Source organism: Archocentrus centrarchus, chromosome 22 (assembly GCF_007364275.1).
Source record: "Archocentrus centrarchus isolate MPI-CPG fArcCen1 chromosome 22, fArcCen1, whole genome shotgun sequence".
NCBI lineage: Eukaryota > Metazoa > Chordata > Actinopteri > Cichliformes > Cichlidae > Archocentrus > Archocentrus centrarchus.
The window spans coordinates 17,735,681-17,759,088 of NC_044367.1; the positions used below are offsets into that span (position 1 = coordinate 17,735,681).

The 23,408-nt window shown below is 44.2% G+C and overlaps 1 protein-coding gene across 2 annotated transcripts; it reads right to left on the reverse strand.

Moving 5' to 3' along the window:
* Nucleotides 1–268: 268 nt before the first annotated feature.
* LOC115772832 (programmed cell death protein 10) lies at nt 269–11,931 on the reverse strand. 2 transcript variants are annotated; one of them, XM_030719237.1, is made up of 8 exons: nt 11,776–11,931; nt 10,490–10,701; nt 7,854–7,907; nt 4,491–4,608; nt 3,056–3,182; nt 1,428–1,506; nt 1,250–1,332; nt 1,049–1,130 (listed from the first exon to the last, which is right to left on the reverse strand). In XM_030719237.1, the coding sequence occupies exons 2-8, from the start codon at nt 10,577–10,579 to the stop codon at nt 1,049–1,051; spliced, it is 633 nt and encodes a 210-aa protein (XP_030575097.1). In that variant the 5' UTR covers nt 10,580–10,701; nt 11,776–11,931. The 2 variants fall into 2 exon arrangements, with proteins under 2 accessions (XP_030575098.1, XP_030575097.1); XM_030719238.1 differs by lacking the exon at nt 11,776–11,931 and having other exon boundaries at nt 269–1,130; nt 10,490–10,579.
* Nucleotides 11,932–23,408: the final 11,477 nt, after the last annotated feature.

Below are 23,408 nucleotides of genomic sequence, written 5' to 3' on the forward strand. Positions count from 1 at the left end.
TTCAGGGTGTCTTTGAATTGGTTAAAAATTTTCATTTCCATCAAACAATGTGGCACCCTTACATTCCTAACACATTACCCAGTCCCTATCAGTATAGATTTCACCACGATTTTTTCCCCCATTGAGATCTGATGTGTTTTCTAAGTGTTTCATTTTTTTTGAGCAGTGTATCTTTTTAGACCACACTACTGCAAAGAGAATCGTCTCAAACTCACAATGACTAAGTAAAAAGAAGTCACCCCACAAATACTGGACACAGAGACAGATAAAAAGCATCATCATTTGGAAACTATTTATTGAACATTTGCAACCAGTTAAATACAGAACTTTCATTTCTTTCTACATCCCCCAACAGCAGGGACTGGCTCCACTTCATTACACTCGTGAGAGGAGGGAATGTTACAGGACTTGGTAAGGCGCACACTGTGCTCGAAGTCTTTTGGCTTTCTGTCTTCTGATAAGAAAGAGAAACGAAATCTGCCTCTCAAATGTCCAACACTGCTTTCTCTCCTCGCGACTGTTTGACTTGCAGTCAGGTGCTTCTGTCAATCCATACAACCCGTGGCAAAAATGACACAAATAGGAGGCGAGAAGAGAAAACCGGTATAGACAACTGAGACTCATCTCTACTGGATGTAGTCTCAGTTGTGTAGCCATGACTGAAAAGCTAAAAGTAAAATGATCAACATGAATATATTAGAAAAATGGCAATTAGTCTTTAACACCTTGCCTCACCACCTCCCAAACAAGATCTAGGTTATAAATTAAAACTGTCCAAATAAAATCAATTAACCAAAACTTTGGGCCCCTATTCAGTTCCACTTCAAGACTGGAAAATCCTCATTGAAAAAACAAATGGCACTTTTCAGTCTCTTGAACTGGAATCTAGAATCTCGACTCCAATGACATCGACCCCAACCCTAAAATCAACTCTAATTTACATATATGGGCGAGGTGCTCTTCAAACTTCCAACAAACTCACAGTTGCTCCCCACAGAACGGGGGGCCACTGTGGTCTCTCGGGCAAGGGTGGGGGGATGGGGAGAGGCTAGGCCACGGTTTTGAAGGTCTGCAGTATGAGGTTGGTTTGGTGGATGAGTCGGTTTGCACTGATGAAGACATTTATTGCCCTGTGAACAAAGAAAGAGTTACAAGGATGAGGCTACAGGGTGAACAAGTAGTTGGAAAAGCTCCCCAGCCCTTTAATAGAACCCTATCTTTAATAAACAGGGTGTGGTGCTACACTTACTTTCCATCTTTGAAGTATGTTTTGAGGGTATCACTGAAACTTTTGGAGTATTTCACAAACTCCTTTTTCTGGTGTTCCAGGGCCTTGGCAAGCAGATAATAAAGCACAAAACATTAGAAACAAGGGAAAAATGTGAAACAATTCAAGAGGCAGTATTTGTGGTGTATTTGCTACTCACTCTGCGATTCTGGTACTGATATTTCTTAATGACGTTGTTGACTGTGTCCAGGAGCTCTTTTATGGCGCTGGCTATGTCTCTGTGAAGAGAAGGAAACACCAGTGAGAACACTGTACTTCAACACAAACTCAACCAATAAGTTTTAGGATGAAACAGGAATCAAGCTCTGTCTGAACCCCTCCTCCCATATATTTCTGATGCATCCGTCTTCTTTCTTCCGCTTAGCCTGTTCAGGGTTGCGGGAGGTGGGTGGTGGGGGGCTGGAGTCTATCCCAGCTGTCATAGGGCGAGAGGCAGGGTACACCCTGTACAGCTCACCAGCCTGTCGCAGGGCTAACACAGAGAGACAGACAACCATTCACACCCTATGGGCAATTTAGAATCACCAATTAAACTAACCCCAGTAACTGCATGTCTTTGGACTGTGGGAGGAAACTGGAGTACCCGGAGGAAACCCACGGTACACGGGGGGAAACATGCAAACTCCACGCAGAAAGAGCCAAGGTGGATTCTAGCTGTGAGGAAGCAGTGCTAACCACCACGCCACCATGCTGCCTACTGTAGGTGGGATATCTGCAATTATCTACAATTTTCCAACACAGACAATGCCAAATTAACATTCCCTAAGCACTCTTATAGGTCAACTATGAGCTTTTCCCAGCTCTATTTTTATCATTGTTATTTTTAACAAATATAAATACAACACAATTAAACTCTTCCTAGATCATCTAAAAAGTGCCCTGTAATCCTGCTTTTTAACGAATATCACAGTGAACTCGGGATTGTAATAATGGCAGTGTTGCTCACATTATTCTACCTTTTAATTTGGCTGTTTTACTATAGAAGTTCAATACTGGAAAAGGATTTTTGAGGGTCATAGTAAAAGTGTAAAGTGTCCATCCAACAAAAGTGAAGTTTTTTACAGCTAAAGAGCTTTATCACAAAAGTTATCATAAAAGAGTATAGGTACCAATTTTTGGTACTTGTATCCACCTGTGAATAATCTCTGCAACTATTATAGCATAAAACCAAACAAACACTGTAATAGTGATCAACTTCTTTTATAGATACTGGTAAATTCTGACCTGTTAATGTGACTGTTGTAACAGAAACATTGTGTAAAACCACATTTGACTGCAATATTCCCAAAATAGTTACTCAAATGTAGAAAAACAGTTGCACCTCTCCAGTAAAGATGAAATTAAACAGCAAGCAGAAAACCGTGGAGTAGTAAACATAACACAGTTCAAAGGGGAGTGTGTGTGTTTTAAAAATAATGTGGCACAGGACTAATGTAGTATAATGAACCTGCTATAATGAAAATGTCTAATTGTGTGATGCCTGAGACAGAATGAAGCACATATGTGCAAATCTGTTCACTGGAGGAGAAAGGCGCGAGACAGGGAGGGATACATCACAAAGATAAAAGTATAAAAGATAGAGCAGCAATGAATGATTTACATATCTTTGTGGACGGATAATATAGTGCTTACAAGTTTTTTTTTTTATGTGTAAAGAGGTCATGCAAAACAGCTTTTGCCTAAAAACAAAAGAAAATCATGGCGCACAGGCCCTACGGCTTGCAAAGCTGGCGGAAACCCTAGAGTGTGTTTGTTGCTCGCACTCACTTGATAGTTTGTAGGAAGCGTACTCTGTCATTGATCTCATCTGGGATTTTGCTGAGGATGTGTTTAAGAGCTCTGGCCTTCTCATTTAGGTCCTGGAACTCCTGCTCAGGCCGGTCAATCATGAACTCTGTGCAGAAAAAGAAAAAAAAGTGTGTAGCACACCCACAGAGACTCAGTCATTTAGAGGCTTGACAGAAGCATCCAGTGAGAGGCTGGATCAGAAAACAACATGGGTGTGTACTTGCACTAGCATTAGCACAATTAGATGCATGAAAATATCATCACTAGCACATCATCTCAGAAACCTTTTCTTCTCATAAAAATAAAATATATAAAAGAAATTAATATTTAACATGAGCACTGCCTAGTGGGGCAAAATATGCCCGTCACACTGTATTAACCCTGTTTGTCACATAATTATTAAATTTTAATTTTTCATATAACCTTGACCTCCAGGAGTTTCTCTCTGCATAATGTCTTGGTATGGAGAATAATCAAGTCCAGGTTTCATCAGCAACAATGGACATCCTTCAAACCATTTTATTATTATTTAATATTATTTTAATATAGTAAAAAAATACATTTAAAGGGTTTAGGGTTTTTGACAGATGTTGCATGCAGCTAAACTATTAAAAATGCTGCAATTTCTAAAACAAAAACCAACAAGCAGCTCATTTTAAAGGACCTGTTTTTTCCTCTTTTGAATATTTGTTAGTGTTCATTAATAAGACAAAAGTATTTCTTATCCGATTACTTGATCAATCGAATACTCGATTACTAAAATGATGAAAAGCTGCAGCCCTAATGTTTATATAAGCTGCTAAACCAAAAAACCTAGAGAAGTGAATACAGGCAAGAAGGTGTGAGTCAGATATATTTGGTATATTTTATTTGACTATGTAATTCAGTAATCTGAGCTAACTAAAAAAGCATTAATGCTACTTTTAATTTTCCAACTAGAGATGTGATGGTAAAATAATTCTTTGATTATATTAGATTATTTAGCAGAAACTATCAACTATGTTTTAACCCTCAGGTGCATCCTGCAGGCATCATTTTCAGAATAAAGCCATTTCCACACATAAACTTCCAACAGTGTGGGAGGAATGTGGTTGGCACTATGCTTGCTTTAATGCAGGTGTCCTGCTTGCTTTAATGCAGGTGTCCTGCATTAAAGCAAGCATCAGACACACACTCACTACTGCAAATACCATTTGCTTTGGGAGAGCCCACAGGAGGTAGGACCAACAACTGTGTCTGTGTGTGTGTGTGTGTGTGTGTGAGACAGAAAGAGAGAGAGAGAGACTCGCTGAGAATTCTCTGTACAATGTGACAACAAAGCCTATCTGAGAATGTAGCACATCCACGAGGTGACACAGAACATTTAAGGCCTGCAGAGTGTGTGTGAAAATGGCTCACTGTGCTCTCTACTCACCTTCCACATCATCAGCTGCCATGCGCAGTAGGGATTCAGTGAAGTTGATTTGGACGTTCTTCTTCTCCAAGATCTTCATTATGATGTCCTGAGTGAGGCCAGGGTTCTCCCTCTCCGCCTGACAGAAGAGGAGAATCATGAATGTGAGGTAAGGAAGAAAAACAAGCACCTCAGTTTGTCTTCTCCAATAAAAGCAGAAGGGGGCTTAGCTGAAAGTGCACAGAAATTTATTGAATGCCAGGTGTCCCCTGAGAGCAGTTCAGATGTACAAAAGCTCTCCCCCTGAATAATTCAACCCCCCCCCAATACACCAGGCAGGAAGGAGCGGGGGGGGGGCAGAGAGACAAGCAAACAAAAGACCCACAAATGTCAAAGTAAAACAGTTGTAAGGTGATCACATCTCTGTTTCTCCTCCATTAATATTTTAATTAGACACACACACACACACACACACACACACAGCAGCAGCATCGAGGCAATCTATGGCTGGCCACTGTGCTTCTATTATCCCAGTGCAATCAGAAAGTTGTACTGACATTACCAAAAACTCATCTGATCACTGCAGGCTGGTGTCACAATCACTGCACAAGTGTGAATATTTGCACATCTGATGTTCTATTAATACCTGCTGAGTTAATTAATTTAAACATCAAGCACCAAAACTGAGGTGCTCAAGTTTAATGAACATCAAAAACCTAAATACTGCTAACTGATAATAATAAAAGGTGAGAGCGGAAAACCAACCAAAACATTATGTGAAATCATTTTATAGTTCATAGATTTTTCAAAAGTTAAAAGTAAAATAAATAAAGATGTTTAAAAAAGTATCAAAAAAATGTAAATGTATGTTGTTTTACAATATGGGATTTTTTTCAGGAAAAGGTGGATGGATGGATGTGAATGAAGCAACATCACTAATGAGAAAAATACTCAATCCTATGACATTAAAAGTTAGTGGAGTGAAAATCTAACAAATCCAATAGATTTTGAATAATCCTGCCACACAAAGTGCAACAGATAAAAACACCTCAGTGGATATAAAAAACAGACCTGATATATCATCAATCAAATAATCACACTGCCAGTTTGACTACTTCAGTTACAACTATAAAACGTGTCCTTAGCCAAAAAGCATTCCCTCGATAATCCTCATTTTTAAAAATTAGAATGAAAATGTATAAAACTAACTTTATATTTTATTCACTATGACCTGCAACGAGTGACTGAACCCATGCACTCATCAGGAAAATCAACTCCAAAGGCCATTTTACCACAGACTTCGATTGGAGTGGATCCTTTTGCAACTACGGGCATCACCCCCTAGTGGTCATTAAAAAGACATTCTTCCAGAAGCACATTTATGAGGTCAGACACTGATGTTGGACGAGAAGGCCTGGCTCACAGTCTCAGCTCTAATTCATCCCAAAGGTGTTCTGTTGGGTTGAGGTCAGGATTCTGTGCTCTTTTGTTCTTCCACACTAAACTCGCTCACCCATGTCTTTATGGACCTTGCTTGGTGCACTGGTGCTCAGTCATGCTGGCCATCCCCAAACTGTTCCCACAAAGTTGAGAGCATGTAATTGTCCAAAATGTCTTGGTATGCTGAAGCATTAAAGGGGACATATCGTGCAAAATCCACTTTTTTGCCCTTAAATACATTTTTTTTTGTGTACTTTGAGTGTCTAGGAGTGCAGAAAATTTCAAATTTATTCTCCCCCACTGCTGCGTAGATATCTTTATATTCTTTCTGGGTCATATTTTTCAGTCTGTTCAGTTTTCTCTATTCTCTATTACATTTTCTTGTCTATAATGTCACAGTATTTGCTGTGGAACCGCTAAACAAGGTCAGGGACTTCCGGCTAACCAATCTCGTGAATCTGCCATTTTTTTTTCTTGCAGCAATTTTTTGTAGTCCAAGTTCAGTTATGGTGAAGTTGCAAGTAGACAAGTCAAAATGTTCGGTTGTTGGGTGTATTAACCCACACGAGTCCTTACATCGCTCCCGGAATCAGAGCCTCTTTGAAGTGCCTGGTTAAATTTTATTTTCCTCGGAAATGTACCCACATCAGTGAGGAAAGTCCTCCTTGTTTCTCTGCCGGTATCTAATCGTATCACTGCTATCAAACTACAAAAATGGTCAAACGGGTGGAATGGAATGCTCTGCGACCTGGAGAGGGGGCAGGGCGTGAAATGTCTCATTCTCATTTAAAAAGACCACACCAAAACAAGTTGCTCTAAGATGCGCCACAGAACAGGGCTAAATGAGGGGTCTGTGGAGCTGCAATAACGAGGAATTCAGATCAAAGCACTGCAGTTCTACTTTATATAGACCACAAGTGAATGTATGAAAAGGAAGGATTTAAAAGCATGATATGTCCCCTTTAAGAGTTCCTTTCACTAGAACTCAGGGGCTGAGCCCAACTCCTGAAAAACAACTCCCCACCATAATCCGCCCTCCAACAAACTTTACACTTGGCACAAAGCAGTTAGACAAGTACCGTTCTCCTAGCAACCGCCAAACCCCAACTCAGCGATCGGATTGCCAGATGGAGAGGCACGATCCGTAACTCCAGAGAACACGTCTTCACTACTCCAGAGTCCAGTGGTGGCATGCTTTACATCACTGCATCCGATGTTTGCATTGTGCTTGGTGAAGTAATGCTTGGATGCAGCTGCTTGGCCATGAAAACCCATTCCATGAAGCTCTCTATGCACTGTTCTTGAGCTAATATGAAGGCCACATGAAGTTTGGAGGTCTGTAGCAACTGACGCTGCAGAAAGTTGGCGACCTCTGCGCGCAATGCGCTTTAGCATCCACTGACCACAGGCTGTCATCTTTTTCTTTGTGGCTGAGTTGCTGTCAATCCCAACTTCCACTTTGTTGAAATACCACTAACAGCTGACTGTGTAATATTTAGTTGCGAGGAAATTTCACGACTGCACAGGTGGCATCCCATCACGGTATCACGCTGGAATTCACTGAGCTCCTGAGAGCGACCCATTCTTTCACAAATGTTTGCAGAAGCAGTCTGCGTGCCGAGGTGCTTGGTTTTTACACCTGTGGCCATGGAAGTGATTGAAACACCTGACTGCAATGATTTGGATGGTTGAGTAAATACTTTCAGCAATATAGTGTATGTTTACATCCGACACACTTTAGGGCTGTCCTTGTTAAGATTCCAGTCAAAGAGAATACATGCTCCCTGTTATGGTATCCAAACAATAAACTCATTGTCAGTGAGGGCATCAGATAAAAAGTAAATACATTTGCAGTGTGTCAGAGAACTGGAATGCAAACCTAGGTTTTGAAGGTGTAAATGTTGCTTTATGTCTCAGGTCATGACGCATGATACACAGTCCTACCTTTATGAAGGCTGCTCTGAGAGTCTGAGCTGCTGATAGGTTGATCCTCTCCAGCTAAAGAGGGGAAAAAAAAAAAAAAGCGTCAACGCCAAATCTGGACATCCCGGGGCCATCACTGGTCATGTGCACACATTTTTCCATCCTAAATAAAGATTTCATGTTTACATAAAATTTGATTTTGATACAGTCTGGTGTTTTCATACACAAAGCTATTTAAGTGTGAAAAGCATAAAATGAGTATAATTATGTCATGCATTTGTCCCTCTTTGGTAACTGTTTGATCAGTTCACTGGAGAGTGAACTGTGGAGAGTTTGGCAGGTCGATGTGTAACGTATTGGCTACTGTTTCCTTCTTCCGCCATGAGAATTAATCCGATGTTCAACATTTGTTCCACATGACTTTTCTCCCAGGTTGGTTGCGCCCCACCCCACAGTTTGAGAAACACTGACCTAACCTAATGCTCTAACTCTATTCTAACCATGACTGTTTTGACGCAGCATTATCCTCATTGTCACTGGCCTTTCATGTTGTCTGTCAAAACATGGATGGAATGAGTTCTACATTTGAATTGCTCATATCTCATACTTCTATCAAAGAAAGGCCATTTCATGATAATGATCTTTGTTTCATCGCCCAGCCCTACCATTGTGTCATCTAATGTCCGACTAGATACTGTGGGTTTAAAATGCAGCAGTGTGCCAATTTTTACTGAGAAAATAACACAGAGACTGGTCTCTGATTTGAGAAATTCTAGTTCAGCACAAAATCACTATCCTTTCACAGACACTTGATACAGACACTCTAGCTGCACTCCAGGTTATCAAAGAAATACATTTTATCAGTCTAAAAATATGTAAATGACAAGGCATATACAGTGCTTTGTAAAAGTATTTGCCCCATTTCCTGAATTTCTATTTATTTATTTAGTATATTTGTCACACTTACATGTTTCAGATCATAATTTTTTAAATATTAGACAAAGATTACTCAAGTAAATCCAAAATGTAATTTTTAAATGATGATTTCATTAATTACGTTAAAGGTTATCGAAACCTACCTGGTTCTATGTGAAAAAACAACTGTCCCCTAAACCTAATAACTGGTAGTGCCACCCCTGGTAGCAAGAACTGCGAAGCGTTTGTGATAACTGGCAATGAGTCTTTCACGTTGCTGTGGAGGAATTCTGGACCACTCTTCTTTGCAAAAGGGTTTGAGCACGAATGGCCTTTTAAGGTCATGCCAAAGCATCTTGATCAGATTTATGTCCAGACATTTTGCCTTTCAGAGGTGGACTTGCTGGTGTGTTTAGGATTACTGTCCTGCTGCATAACCCAAGTGTGCTTGAGCTTCAGGGAGAATGGTCAGACATTCTCCTTCAGGATTCATGGTTCTATCAGTTACAGCAAGTCTTCCAGGTCCTGAAGCAGTAAAGCAGCCCCAGACCATCACACTACCACCACCACGTTTGACTGTTGCTATGTTGTTCTTTTTATAAAATGCTGTGTTAGTTTTACGCCAGATATAACAGGACACAAGCCTTCCAAAAAGTTCAGCTTTTGTCTCGTCAGTCCACAAAATATTTTACCAATTGGGGATCATCAAGATGTTTGTTGGCAAATGTGAGTCGAGTCTTTGTGTTCTTTTTGGTCAGCGGTAGTTTTCTCACGCGGATGTCATTTTTGCCCGGTCTGTTTCTTATCATTGAATCGTGAACACTGACCTTAACTGAGGCAATTGAGGCCTGCAGTTCCTTATTTGTTGTTCTGGGTTCTTTTGTGATCTCCTGGATGAGTCATTGATGTGCTCTTGGAATAATTTTGGCAGTCTGGCCATTCCTGGGAAGGTTCACCACTGTTCCAAGTTCTCCATTTGTGGATAATGGCTCTCATCGTGGTTCACTGGAGTCCCAAAGCCTTAGAAATGGCTCTGACGCGTTTTCTGGCTTCTCTTCATGGCACATGGGTCTTTCGCCTTTTACTAGAAATGGATTTGTAACCCTTTCCAGACTGATAGATGTCAGTGACCTTTTTTCTCAGCTGTTTCTTTAGATCATGGCAGGATGTGTTGCTTTTTGAGACCTTTTAGCCTGCTTCACTTTGTCAGACAGGTTCTACTTAAGTGATTTCTTGATTTAACAGCTCCGGCAGTAATCAGGCCTGGGTAAGACTAGTGAAATTAAACCCGACTTTCCAAAAAGTGTGGTTAATCACAGTGACTTCATGAATTAAGAATATGGGCAATTACTTTATCACATAGAGCCACGTAGGTTTGGACAGCTTTTTTTCCCCTTAATAAATTAGATCATCATTTAAAAACTACATTTTGTATTTGCTCAGGATATCTTTCTCTGTTATTATAAATTTGTTTGATAATATGAAATAGTGTGACAGATATGAAAAAAAAAAGAAATCAGGAAGGGGGCAAATACTTTTTCACAGCACTGTATTTTCATTTTTGTTTCTGTTATATTAACTCATATATTACAATTAGTTGATACATGGATAAACTGTCAAAATCAGTGAGTCTCTGCATTTTCATACAAACATGCTAATGTTTGCCTGGAAGTGCCCTCTTCATGTTTCTTTTTTTAGTTGTGTCACACAAAAGCTCCTTTCACCAACATTCCCCATTTTACCTCATTGAAAACTGGATACATCACAGCGTACAGCGTCATGGATACCATGGAGTTTGTCTCCGCTTCATTCTTCATCTCCTCCATTGTCATCCTCCAGGGAGGAGCAGTTCTGGTTGAAACAGTGAGGAATAAACTGCAGCTCACATACACTCACACATACACTCAGCCAGTCACACTCACACACACACACACACTGAAAACCACCCAAGAACCTGGAGGGGAAAAAAAGAGACAGTAAAACAGTGTTAATGACGCAGCTAGGTTCTTTAGTCATAGAAAAACACCAGGTTTATAAAATAAATCTACAGTCAACACTCAGAGAAACTATAGCATAAAAAATTTGTATGATACCATCCTTATAACCTCTATTTGTATGTGGCATTAATGTACTGCAATTTCTAGTTTATTAACAGCTAGCATATATTCTGTAATGCCTCCCAGTACTGTTTAACCAGGCTATGCTATAATGGTCAGCCAAAAAGAAAACACTGAACTTTTGTGAGCCTGGAGAAGGGGAGTGGCACAGTTACCTAGCTGATGACAGCAAACCTTCAATGACCAAACACAAGTGTAAATACATGACACTTACTACACAGTAGAATTAACAAAAGCTTGCTATTAGCAAGACGCCACCCCTTCCCTAATTGCTTTGACTTACTCACGTAAGAATATGTAAAAGGCCAAAAGACATGACTGACGTTTAAAAAAAAAAAAGTTCAGAGATGTGGCTCAGACATTAGCTTCCTAAATAGCATTTGGGGTACTGGGATTGGCTGGTGAAATACTTGCCGCTTTCATTACCTGTTCAAAAAAGACTTAAAATGTCTTCAAAGACATAAAGTAGACTAACATTACCTTTTTTCAACCAAACGATGATGGCTGCTAACCGGCAGGCTAATCCGACCACTTCAGCAGGTTACTGGATATATAAAGGTATTAGATACTCGGCTAACTGGACGTGGCTAGCTAAGCAGATGTTACAATTTAACTAGACGTTAAATTGTGTTCGCTATTTTATTTAAGACTGTTGAAATCAAGAGCCAGAACAACAAATGGATGGATACAGCGTTACATTTATCGTGATCTACCAGTAAAGATATCCATTTGAGGCCTATGGCCGAGCATAGCGATGGTGGCGAACTGCTAGCAGTGAAGAGCGGCGCTTCCGTGCTAGCTCCAGTAAATTGTAAATTTATACTTTTTGAAGCGCTGAAACACGCCAACAAGCTGCTTTAGGACAGACGCGTAAGTTACATTATGTGTCAAAAATGTGTACAGGTATCTACCTTTCGTCTGACTTCTTAAATGGGCCGGTTACACCGTCGATAGCCTTTTTAGCTGCTGTGTTTTCTCTACAACTTAAGGCGGAAGTTTTTTAGGACTGGCCCGAGCGACATCTTCCGGACCGTTGCTACGTAAACACACACCGTCCAATCGAAGAGCGGATAAATTAAGCGACTCTGACGTCATTTAGATGGTTACATTAAACGCGTAGTAGCGTTCCGAGTTACTTTGCGGAAGTTTTGTCTTCCCATGATGAAAATGGCACACGGGCGTTTCTGTAGTTCAGACTCGGTAAATTCACTGGGGAGTCCAGACTTCCAAGGACCGGAGGAGGCAGCGCGTACTTAATGACATCACAGCCTACTGTGTGTCCTTTTGCCCTTAATTTCACTTTGATTAATATTTACAATGGATATTGCACTTAATAAAAATATACTATTAAAAAAAAAAGATGAAAGTGAGACCTGTTGTGATGTATGGTTTAGAGACAGTGGCACTAACAAAAAGAGAGGAGCTGGATCTGGAGGTGGATTGGGAGTAATTAGGATGGACAGAATTAGAAATGCATACATCAGAGAGACAGCTCAGGCTGAGCTTTTTGGAGATAAAGTTAGAGAGGCAAGGCTACAATGGTTTCTGGACTGATTTGTTCATTAATTTATATGAGAATTATCTAGAAGGTGGTAATATAAAAAACAGCTGAATCAGAATCAGAATCAGGCTTTATTGACCAAGTATCGCTCACACAAACAAGGAATTTGTTTTTGGTTACGCTCGCAGTGCACGAAAAATACAGTAAAAACAATCTTATTCACACAGCTCACTCTCTCCTTACACACACATTCATACCCGTAAATCTAGAAAACATTTAAAACATTTAGCATGTGCAATTTACCTTGTAATTTTAAAAAGGTGCAGTTTGTGCAGTATAAAAACTATAGAAAATATAAAATATATAAATAAAAAATTGAAGTAAAGGTGAGAATCCTGTGTATGCCCTTACATAAATTAAATAGGTAATTTTTGATATGCAAGTGTCCCAAGTATTAACAGTTCAGTAGTGTTCAATTGTTCATGAGAATAATGGAAGTTGGAAAAAAGCTTCTCTGTAGCCTGGTCGTTTGGGTCTTCATATGGCTGAAACGTCGGCCTGATGGAAGGCACCGAAACAGGTGATGGCCAGGGTGAAACGGGTCAGTGATGATTTTCTCTGCACGCTTCCTGATTCTGGAGGGATGCAGGTCCAGCAGTGTGGGCAGCTTTACACCGATGGTCCTCTCTGCAGACTTGATAATATGCTGCAGTCTCTTGGTGTCATGTTTTGTGCTAGCGCTGCCCCACACTGTGATGGATGTGGTGATGATGGACTCTATGATGGCTGTGTAGAACTGCACCATCAGCTCTTTGGGTAGGTTGAACTTCCTCAGCTGGTACAGAAAGTACATCATCTGTTGTGCCCTCTTGATGATGGAGTTGATGTTGCTGTCCCACTTCAGGTCCTTGGAGATTATTGTGCCCAGGAACTTGTAGGACTCCACAGCCATCACAGTCCTGTCTAGAATGGTGAGTGCTGCTCCTTAGACCGGCGCAGCTGTTTCAACTTGGCATTAAACAAGGGCTTAAAAACAGCTGTACACCACTTTATTGAAAGAAATACTACTGATCAATCAACAGACTTATAACATTTCAGTAACATACATTCACATATACACTATAATGTTACAAATCTTGTGGTATCGATTGCTATTATAATAATCTTATCTTTAGATCTAATGGATACCTCCCTGCCTTTAGTCTTATTCATGGCCATCATTAGTTTTCTTCTAACCAGGGACATTTCCAGAATTTTATAAATGGTGGGGCGGTGGGGACCCACAGGAAATCAGAATATTTAATCAGATGTAGAAAGCGCAGGTAGCACATCAGCACTGTCCTGGGTTCAAATCCACAAACCACCTCAGGCCTTTCTGTGTGGAGATTGTTCTCCCTGTGCTTACATGGGGTCTATCTGGGTACTTTGTCTTCTTCGCAGTCCAATCACATGCATGCAGTTAGGTTAATTGTTGATTCTAAATTGGCTATAGGTGTCAATGTGCGTGCGAATGATTGTCTGTCTGTGTTAGCCCTGCGAGTGGTGACTTGTTTAGGTTGTACATCCTGTGACAGCTGGGTTACCCCCAACCCTAAATTGCACAAGCTGAAGAAAATGGATGATGCATGTAGGAAACATGATTTTCAAGTTCATGTGCAGCCTTGTGTCCTATTGCAGATTTAGTAAGTGAAAAATGGAGCTGCACAAGAATTTAAATATAATTTTGTGTTGGATGACTGTTTTGCAAAGTGGAAAAAAATTTTTTCCTAAAGTAAAAGTTATAATCCGACTTAAGTACCTTAATAGTTGTTAAGGTACTTACAAGTTGTTAAAATATATTTAAAGTACCTAAAGTAAATGTAGTCATTATGTGGAATGACACTTTTCACAATCATATACATGATGTTACTGGACCATAATTATCAGGTCATGGATGCAGGTGTTGAGGATTTTAATTATTTATGTATTGCTCAGTAGCAGATTTATAATAATGCAATTAACCTGCAAAATAATAAGTAACTATAGCTTTAAAATAAACAGTATGGAGTATGAAGTGAAATAATTGCATCCATAATAGAGTGGAGTCAAAGCTGAAAGCAACATGAAACATGAAAATACATAAATAAAGTACATGTACATTAAACCTGAGTAAAGTACCTATGTAATTCAAAATGTCAACCAGAGAGGGACACCACGAAGTGGGATTAATGGGCTTGAAGCAGTGCTGAGATCCAAAACTGGACCATGTCACTCTCTGAGTTTATAGCAGCTAGGCGCTATCCTCAGCTGGTCAGCTGGCTGCTTTTGGCTGGTCCACCTCTATCCTAGACAGTAAGCTGGTGCTCTTAGATGGTCAGCCTCATTAACTGCTACCGCTCTCTTAACAATTTGTTTGTACACAGGAAACAAGTTCATGTGACCTTTTGACTCACCCTGCATGTACACAAATCTGCCAGAAGGGGGCGCTAAGAGATCTGTTTTTATGATTTATTATGTTTTTAAGATTTAGATATAAAATATTTCTGCCAGGAGTCAATAGGACTGCTAAAGGTCTACCTTTTTGCACATGAAAGTCCAAAATGATGTTGCTAAACATGCTAAACAATGCAAATGAAATACAGACTATGTGGGCAGCTTAATTTTTTCTTAGCATTTAATAATGCCACTGTGTTCTCACACACCATGGCCTTCATTGTCCTTTATTAATCAAGTAAAATTATTTAAAAATGTAAAGACATACCTTCTATAGATTATTTTGATTCAAAGTGTCATATTGTGATTATTAAAGTGTATTTTCACTTTTTCCTCTCAGAACTAGCTCCTGCTGCCACAGACGGATCAGAGTACAAACACATTGATTTGAATACACACTCACAAATCCCCACATAGAACAAAATATGGACACATGGATTTAGACCACGAGTGGTACAGGGTGCAGATCTAAATGTCAAGCAGCATATTCAGTGTCTTCAAATAAAGAAAAAAAAATTCCTTCAGTCAAATGAGTTATTCTAAAACACAGATATATTATTTCAGAACATTATTACATCTGTTATATTTGCATACCACACATGAAATTAAAACATAACTGACACTTAATTTTGTAGAAATGTCAGGAAAAATTTTAAATTTGTCAAAATGACAAACTGACAGATGATCTCTCTTGCTCTGTTGAGTGTGTTAACATACAAACACATATGCACATATGTAGGGCTTTGAGCATTTGCAGTTGATCAGATCTTAAAACAAAACTACAGTGCAAGTGTAGTGGGCCTTATGGAAATAATTTATCATAATTGGGATTTTGGTTTAACATTCAGACTCTAGGACTGACCAACAGCCTCAACTGTGGGCAAAAGATGACATCCCATGAGAATTTTTAAATATAATTTATTAGACAAAACATTAAAATCAAGGGAAACGGTCTAAGCAGTCCAGCCTCCCACTTGCAGAAGGGACAAAACATGCAGTTCAAGGCCAAGGCCAGCTGAGCCACAGGTCAGCTACACTTTCCAGCATGCTGACAGTTTCAACAGGGTTGTCCTCCCAGATGCACCACCATGTAGGTCACCAGCTTCAGCAAGGCAGCTTAGCCTTCAGGGTGCAACATGTAATAGACCCTGGCCTTCACAGAGATAAAGGAAAATGTGACTGTCATGTCCTGGGCCGTTGGCCCAGCGTTTTGTGTTAGTTTATTTCCTAGTGTTGTGATATGTCTGCGTCTCTGTCCTGAGTCTGTGCCTGTTCCCCGTGTTTAGTCAGTATGTTCCTTGGTTTGTCACTTCCTGTTTATTTTGACAGTCTGGTTTTCCTGTGCTTTGTGTTCAGCTTTGCTTCCCCTGTGTAATTAGTTTCATTTGCCTCACCTGTTGTTCCCTGCTGTTTCCTCTTGCCCTGATTACCCAGTGTGTACTTAAGCCCTCAGTTTTGTTTTGTTCTCTGTTGCGTCGTTGATGTTTTGTGCCCGCATGTTCCTGTGTTCCCTGTGCCTGCCCTTCGTCTCCCTGTGCCTCCCTTCCAAGGTTTTTGTATTTGTGTTTCCCCCGTTGAAATAAATCCCCTTTTTAGTTATGTTTGCTTCTGGAGTCCTTCATGTGAGTCCTTCCTCGTCCGTTCCCTCCCCGGCCATGACAGAACGACGCAACCATACTAAAGACCCTGCAAGCTCCGGCCGCTACAATGGCACTCGCCTGGCGCTGGGGGGACCAGCTTTTTTGAACGGTCCCCGGCGACGCCGCTCACCGCCCCCGCCTAAACCGCAGGTCTGCCGCGTGGGCGGACTGTTTTTGGCGCCGGCCGCTCCCTCACCTGTCACTCCGCTCGCTGGCCCCTCCTGTCCTCAGCAGTCGCCGCAGCCACGGAGGACGAGATACCGGAGGAAGCGGAGAGACGTTTTCCTGGAGCCAGCGCCCGGAATGACTCCAGAGGAGTCATTTTTCCGATTCCTGGGTCACAGGGGTCCCTGGCCTCCCACCACTTCCGCGTCACCACTGCCTGCTGCTGACGGAGGAAGACCAAGCTCCCGGCAGCATCAGAGAGAATCGCCGCGGGAGCAGAGCGGTATAACGCCGCGGAGACGGTCACTCTCGCCTCAGTCAGCTGTAGCGCCAGCTCATTCTCCGTTTCCCCAGTTAGCCGTAGCGCCAGCTCATTCTCAGTTTCCCCAGACAGCTGTCGTGCCAGCTCAGTCTCAGCCTTCCCAGTCAGCCGCAGCTCTCCCTAGCTCTCAGTCGCAGTGTTCCCAGTCAGCTGTGGCTCCAGCTCCTCCTCGGTCGCAGTGTTCCCAGTCAGCTGTGGCTCCAGCTCCTCCTCGGTCGCAGTGTTCCCAGTCAGCTGTGGCTCCAGCTCCTCCTCGGTCACCGTGTTCCCAGTCAGCTGTAGCTTCTCTCTCTCGTCAGTTAGCTCCAGCTCCCTCTGCTCCAGCTCCCTTAGCTCCATCTTCCCCTGCACCCGCACCTGTTCCGCGGGTGGGGGCAGCCACGGACGGGCTGACCTCTGCACCCGCACCTGTTCCGCGGGTGGGGGCAGCCAGACCCAAGCCTTCGCATCGGTTTTCTGCGTTAGCTGCAGCAGCAGGGTCTCAGTCAGCTCTAGCTCCAGTCGCTCCCCCTCGCCTTCAGTCAGCTCTAGCTCCAGTCGCTCCCTCTCGCCTTCAGTCAGCTCTAGCTCCAGTCGCTCCCCCTCGCCTTCAGTCAGCTCTAGCTCCAGTCGCTGCCCCTCGCCTTCAGTCAGCTCTAGCTCCAGTCGCTCCCCCTCGCCTTCAGTCAGCTCTAGCTCCAGTCGCTCCCCCTCGCCTTCAGTCAGCTCTAGCTCCAGTCGCTCCCCCTCGCCTTCAGTCAGCTCTAGCTCCAGTCGCTCCCCCTCGCCTTCAGTCAGCCCCAGCTCCAGTCGCTTCCCCTCGCCTTCAGTCAGCCCCAGCTCCAGTCGCTTCCCCTCGCCTTCAGTCAGCCCCAGCTCCAGTCGCTTCCCCTCGCCTTCAGTCAGCCCCAGCTCCAGTCGCTCCCTGTCCACTCCAGTCTCAGTCAGCCCCAGCTCCTGTCGCTCCCTGTCCACTCCAGTCTCAGTCAGCCCCAGCTCCTGTCGCTCCCTGTCCACTCCAGTCTCAGTCAGCCCCAGCTCCTGTCGCTCCCTGTCCACTCCAGTCTCAGTCAGCCCCAGTAGCTCTTCCTCGGTCCCCGGTGTCAGCTGTTTCTGTGCCCTCTCAGTCTGCTCCCTCCGCTTTAACGTCAGTTAGCTCCGTAATCCCCTTGGACCCTTCAGTCAGTTCGGTTTTGGTCTCTTCATCTGCAGTTTTTCCATCTTTAGTCGCAGTTCCCTCAGCTCCGGCTCCCTCGGTAGCTCCAGTAATGACAGCTTGCCCAGTGTCAGATCTCCCTAGCTCTCGGTCAGTTTCCACGCAGCCAGATCTCCCTAGCTCTCGGTCAGATTCCACGCAGCCAGATCTCCCTAGCTCTCGGTCAGTTTCCACGCAGCCAGATCTCCCTAGCTCTCGGTCAGTTTCCACGCAGTCGGCATGCTCTAGCTCGCAGTCTGCCTCCACGCAGTCTGCTCTCCCTAGCTCGCAGTCTGCTCTCCCTAGCTTGCAGTCTGCTCTCCCTAGCTCGCAGTCTGCTCTCCCTAGCTCTCAGTCGGGTTCCACGCAGTCGGCATGCTCTAGCTCGCAGTCTGCCTCCACGCAGTCTGCTCTCCCTAGCTCGCAGTCTGCTCTCCCTAGCTCGCAGTCTGCTTCCACGCAGCCAGTCGTCTCCCGGCCTGCTTCCACGCAGCCAGTCGTCTCCCGGCCTGCTTCCACGCAGCCAGTCGTCTCCCGGCCTGCTTCCACGCAGCCAGTCGTCTCCCGGCCTGCTTCCACGCAGCCAGTCGTCTCCCGGCCTGCTTCCCCGCAGCCAGTCGTCTCCCGGCCTGCTTCCACGCAGCCAGTCGTCTCCCGGCCTGCTTCCACGCAGCCAGTCGTCTCCCGGCCTGCTTCCACGCAGCCCATAGCGTCAGCTCCCATGCAGTCCCCTGCACCTTGGCTATTCCCCGAGCGGCCCCTGCTGCTCAATAAAGCAGCAGTGTGCCCTGTTCCGCAGTCCCAGCCTGCGCATCCGGAGCCTCACCATGTAGGCCCCGTTCAGCCCAAGGGCTCAGCTCAGTCCGAGCCGCCAGGGGGTCCCGCTCAGTCCGAGCGCTCCGAGCCTGAGGGTCCCGCTCAGTCCGAGCCGTTGGGGGTCTCCGCTCAGTCCGAGCCGATGGGGGTCTCCGCTCAGTCCGAGCCGATGGGGGTCTCCGCTCAGTCCGAGCCAGGGGGTCCCGCTCAGTCCGAGCGCTCCGCGCCAGAGGGTCCCGCTCAGTCCGAGCCGATGGGGGTCTCCGCTCAGTCCGAGCGCTCCGCGCCAGAGGGTCCCGCTCAGTCCGAGCCGATGGGGGTCTCCGCTCAGTCCGAGCGCTCCGCGCCAGAGGGTCCCGCTCAGTCCGAGCCGATGGGGGTCTCTGCTCAGTCCGAGCGCTCCACGTCACCCGAGGGTTCCCCACCAGAGCCCGGGGTCGCCCTTCTCCGCCGCCGCATGCCCCGCGGTCGGCCTCCAGTGTCTGCTCCCCGTCGCCGCCGCCGCACGCCCCGCGGTCGGCCTCCAGTGACCCCTCCTCGTCGCCGCCGCATGCCGCGTGGTCGGCCTCCAGTGACTCCCCCTCGTCGTCGCCGCCGCCGCTGGGAGCGCGGTCGGCCTCCAGTGACTCCCCCTCGTCGTCGCCGCCGCCGCTGGGAGCGCGGTCGGCCTCCAGTGACTCCCCCTCGTCGTCGCCGCCGCCGCTGGGAGCGCGGTCGGCCTCCAGTGACTCCCCCTCGGCGTCGCCGCCGCCGCTGGGAGCGCGGTCGGCCTCCAGTGACTCCCCCTCGTCGTCGCCGCCGCCGCTGGGAGCGCGGTCGGCCTCCAGTGACTCCCCCTCGTCGTCGCCGCCGCCGCTGGGAGCGCGGTCGGCCTCCAGTGATTCCTTCTCGTCCTCGTCGCCGCCGCCGCTGGGAGCGCGGTCGGCCTCCAGTGATTCCTTCTCGTCCTCGTCGCCGCCGCCGCGGGGAGCGCGGTCGGCCTCCCTCGTTGGGATTTTGCTTTGTGGCCCCTTGGCCTCTGCGGCCTCCTGAACTGTGTGTTTTTTGTTTTTGGATTTCCCACTGACTCCCCTGAACTGTGGACTGTTTTTTCCCCTGTTTTGGACTGTCTCCGGCCTTGTGCCGTCGCCTTTTGTTCTGGTCCTGTGTTTTTGTTTTCTTCCAGTACGGGTTTGATTTGTTTTGTTCACGCCCTGTGATTTCTGTTTTGCTCCCTGTCTTTGTTTTTGTTTCGGGCCCTCCCTCCTGGTCCCCCGCCTCCCGCCCTTGTCTGGTTTTGTTTTCTGGTTTTGGCCGTCGGGAGCCGGCCTTTGAGGGGGGGGTACTGTCATGTCCTGGGCCGTTGGCCCAGCGTTTTGTGTTAGTTTATTTCCTAGTGTTGTGATATGTCTGCGTCTCTGTCCTGAGTCTGTGCCTGTTCCCCGTGTTTAGTCAGTATGTTCCTTGGTTTGTCACTTCCTGTTTATTTTGACAGTCTGGTTTTCCTGTGCTTTGTGTTCAGCTTTGCTTCCCCTGTGTAATTAGTTTCATTTGCCTCACCTGTTGTTCCCTGCTGTTTCCTCTTGCCCTGATTACCCAGTGTGTACTTAAGCCCTCAGTTTTGTTTTGTTCTCTGTTGCGTCGTTGATGTTTTGTGCCCGCATGTTCCTGTGTTCCCTGTGCCTGCCCTTCGTCTCCCTGTGCCTCCCTTCCAAGGTTTTTGTATTTGTGTTTCCCCCGTTGAAATAAATCCCCTTTTTAGTTATGTTTGCTTCTGGAGTCCTTCATGTGAGTCCTTCCTCGTCCGTTCCCTCCCCGGCCATGACAGTGACAAAGTATTTGGCTGAATCTTAACTGCATAACTCACAGAACCTCAAAAGAATATCTATTATCAAAGTATCAAAGTATTGTTTTTAATCCAAAACATCTTAAATCTGGACTATGTAATATACCTGCACAGGGAAAAAGGCAAATGTAACAGCAGTTTGGGGTATAAGTAGACTAGAGTAGAACACAATCAAAAACACCTGCCTTCAAGTGACCCATTTCTATCAGGCCACTGGTTCACAGCAATAGTGAAACACACACACACACACACACACACACACACACACACACACACACACACAGCAAATATAGAGGTCAGTTAATCAGGTCAGACAATACCAATCTACAGTGTTACACTGGTGCAAACTTTTACCTGATAGACAGGATACCTTGGATTTCCAGAGTAACGTCAGCCTGGCCTTTGGTTATGGTTTGGCCCGTGTCACTCTGTAACTGTGTCAGTCATGGTCTACTGTGCATCTTTAAAACAGTTTTCCATTTTCTTCCTGCTCTATAGGAAGCTAAGACCTTTAACTTCTTTTTACAGAAACAGATTATTATCCTGTATGTGCTCTGAGTTTGAGGGAAGACTCCACAACTAATTTGTTTGAATTTATTCAGTGATTATTTATAGAAAATAATAACGAATACCTTATCATAAAGTCGTGCTCTTGGCTCACCATGTGAGGCAGGTTGCAAGATAAACTTGTGGCTATTTTGGTCAACAGCTGGAATTCTGTTCTTAAGGACATAATATTTTTATTGAAAAAAATCTTACTGATTTATATTATCTTATGTCAATTTATATCGTCTAATGTAATGTTATGTAATGATAATCAGAACTAAACACAAGTCAATTTAAAGTTCAATTTTATCCTGTAAAATAAATAAATATGTGACTGGAAACACCTGGAGTTTGTTACAACAGGTTGAGAAAACTGGAACGGTGGCATTCTTCTAGAGTTCCAGCAACAAAAACCTCTCCCCACCTTTAGAAACCAGTGACAAATTTTCCCATGTTTCTATGTAGAAAACAGGCACCAATGGGTGCTGAGCGCAGCTAAACATTCACCCACAGGCACACCCCTCACTGCTCACCTCTTTGTGTCAGTGCTCAGTGGCTATAAAAATGACTATTAGTTTAACTGCAGGTTGCATTTAAAGTGTTTCTGGGGCTTAAGCTGCTGACGGACAGCTCTTTGTGTCAAGGAGCTAGATTCGCTGCACATTACAGCTCTGACACCTTAAACTGGACACCTTTAAACCTTAAAGGTTACTTTCCCATAGCCTAATAAAGGAGACATGAAAACCGCTTTAGATCAAAATGAAATTATTTTATTAATTGAATAGGTATTCTCGGTGTGTGTTCTGTGTTCTAGCAGCAGCTCTGGAATCAGGTATAACAACATTTAGACATTTTTTGCACTGCTGTAACTTTACAACTGGGCATCATTTGTGACATTATTAAAAGTATGCCTTAACAAGTTACATACAGGCCGAGCAAGCATAAAATTATGACCAATGACCGGTGAAGCGGCACCTGTTACTGGGTGAGATATATTTGGGAGCAAGCAACATTTTGTCCTCAAAGTTGATGTCAGAAGCAGGAAAACTTGGCAAGTGTAAGGGCTTGAGTGAGTTTGACAAGGGCCAAACTTAGTCTACATGCAAATATAAGGTAAGGTCAAACATAAGGTCAGCAAGTACAAATAGCTGCAAACTATTTATACTTGATGAATCAATCAAGGAATAAAGTTGCATCTAAGAATTTATATTTATTACTGATGCTCATCAGGGAAAGAAAAAGCCTTGAGATGCTATTAAATGTGTCAACTCCTCCTATTCTCTGTGCACAGAGGCCTGGGGGATCTTCCAGGAATCATGAAGAAATTTTTCTGAGAACTGGGTGTGATTTTGTACATGCTGACCTTTAACATATATAAGCATAAGTTACGATGGAGATTAGAGATCAGCAGGTATGAAATCACTCCCTGACACTCAGTTCTCTGAAAAATAACCGAACCATCCCTGGGGGGATCTCAGGAATGGTGAGAATAGGAGGGTCTAACGTTCTTAATAGCATCTGAAGTCTTTGTGTTTCCCTGTTGAGCATCAGCACAGTCATAACAACTCTTTGAAAGGCCCTGGAGCAAATTTTTAGAGGTCAAGAGAATGGACACATTTATCTAAACTTGTGCTATAAACTCACACCATCTTATTCATCTAGGCTACCACAAGTCCAAAACGGATTTAACCTTGCTAAAGTAGCATAAGGATAACTGTAATGTCTGTAAGCATGGACAAAGAAAAGCACAGAGAAGCCCATTAACCACAGGTTCCCATAAACTGACTGAGTGGGTCACTGTATAACAAGCACACTCATTTACAGAAGTCCTCATTCAACAATCATTTCCAGTGGACCCCCATCGAGGTTTCTCATGTGATGTCATGTGTACAACCCCAACAGGAAATTAGGATTCAAACATAAATGAGTATAAAGCATGCAATTTGTCCTATTTCAGCCACCAAACACTGCTAAACTCCCAATAGGAGAATGGCTTACCATTTTCTGTCTGTATTTGTCTGACTCCATTGTGCCAAGTGTAAAGTTTGGTTATATTATGGTGTGGGGCTGTTTTTCAGGAGCT

What these genes read in the sequence shown, in the direction of transcription:
- LOC115772832 (XM_030719238.1), bottom strand. Translation starts at nt 10,579, where the DNA reads ATGACAATGGAGGAGATGAAGAATGAAGCGGAGACAAACTCCATGGTA. An exon ending in TCAGAGCAGCCTTCATAAAG is followed by an intron (nt 4,609 to 7,853) that starts GTAGGACTGTGT and finishes CTCTTCTGTCAG; the next exon opens with GCGGAGAGGGAGAACCCTGG. An exon ending in CGCTTCCTACAAACTATCAA is followed by an intron (nt 1,507 to 3,055) that starts GTGAGTGCGAGC and finishes TTCTCTTCACAG; the next exon opens with AGACATAGCCAGCGCCATAA.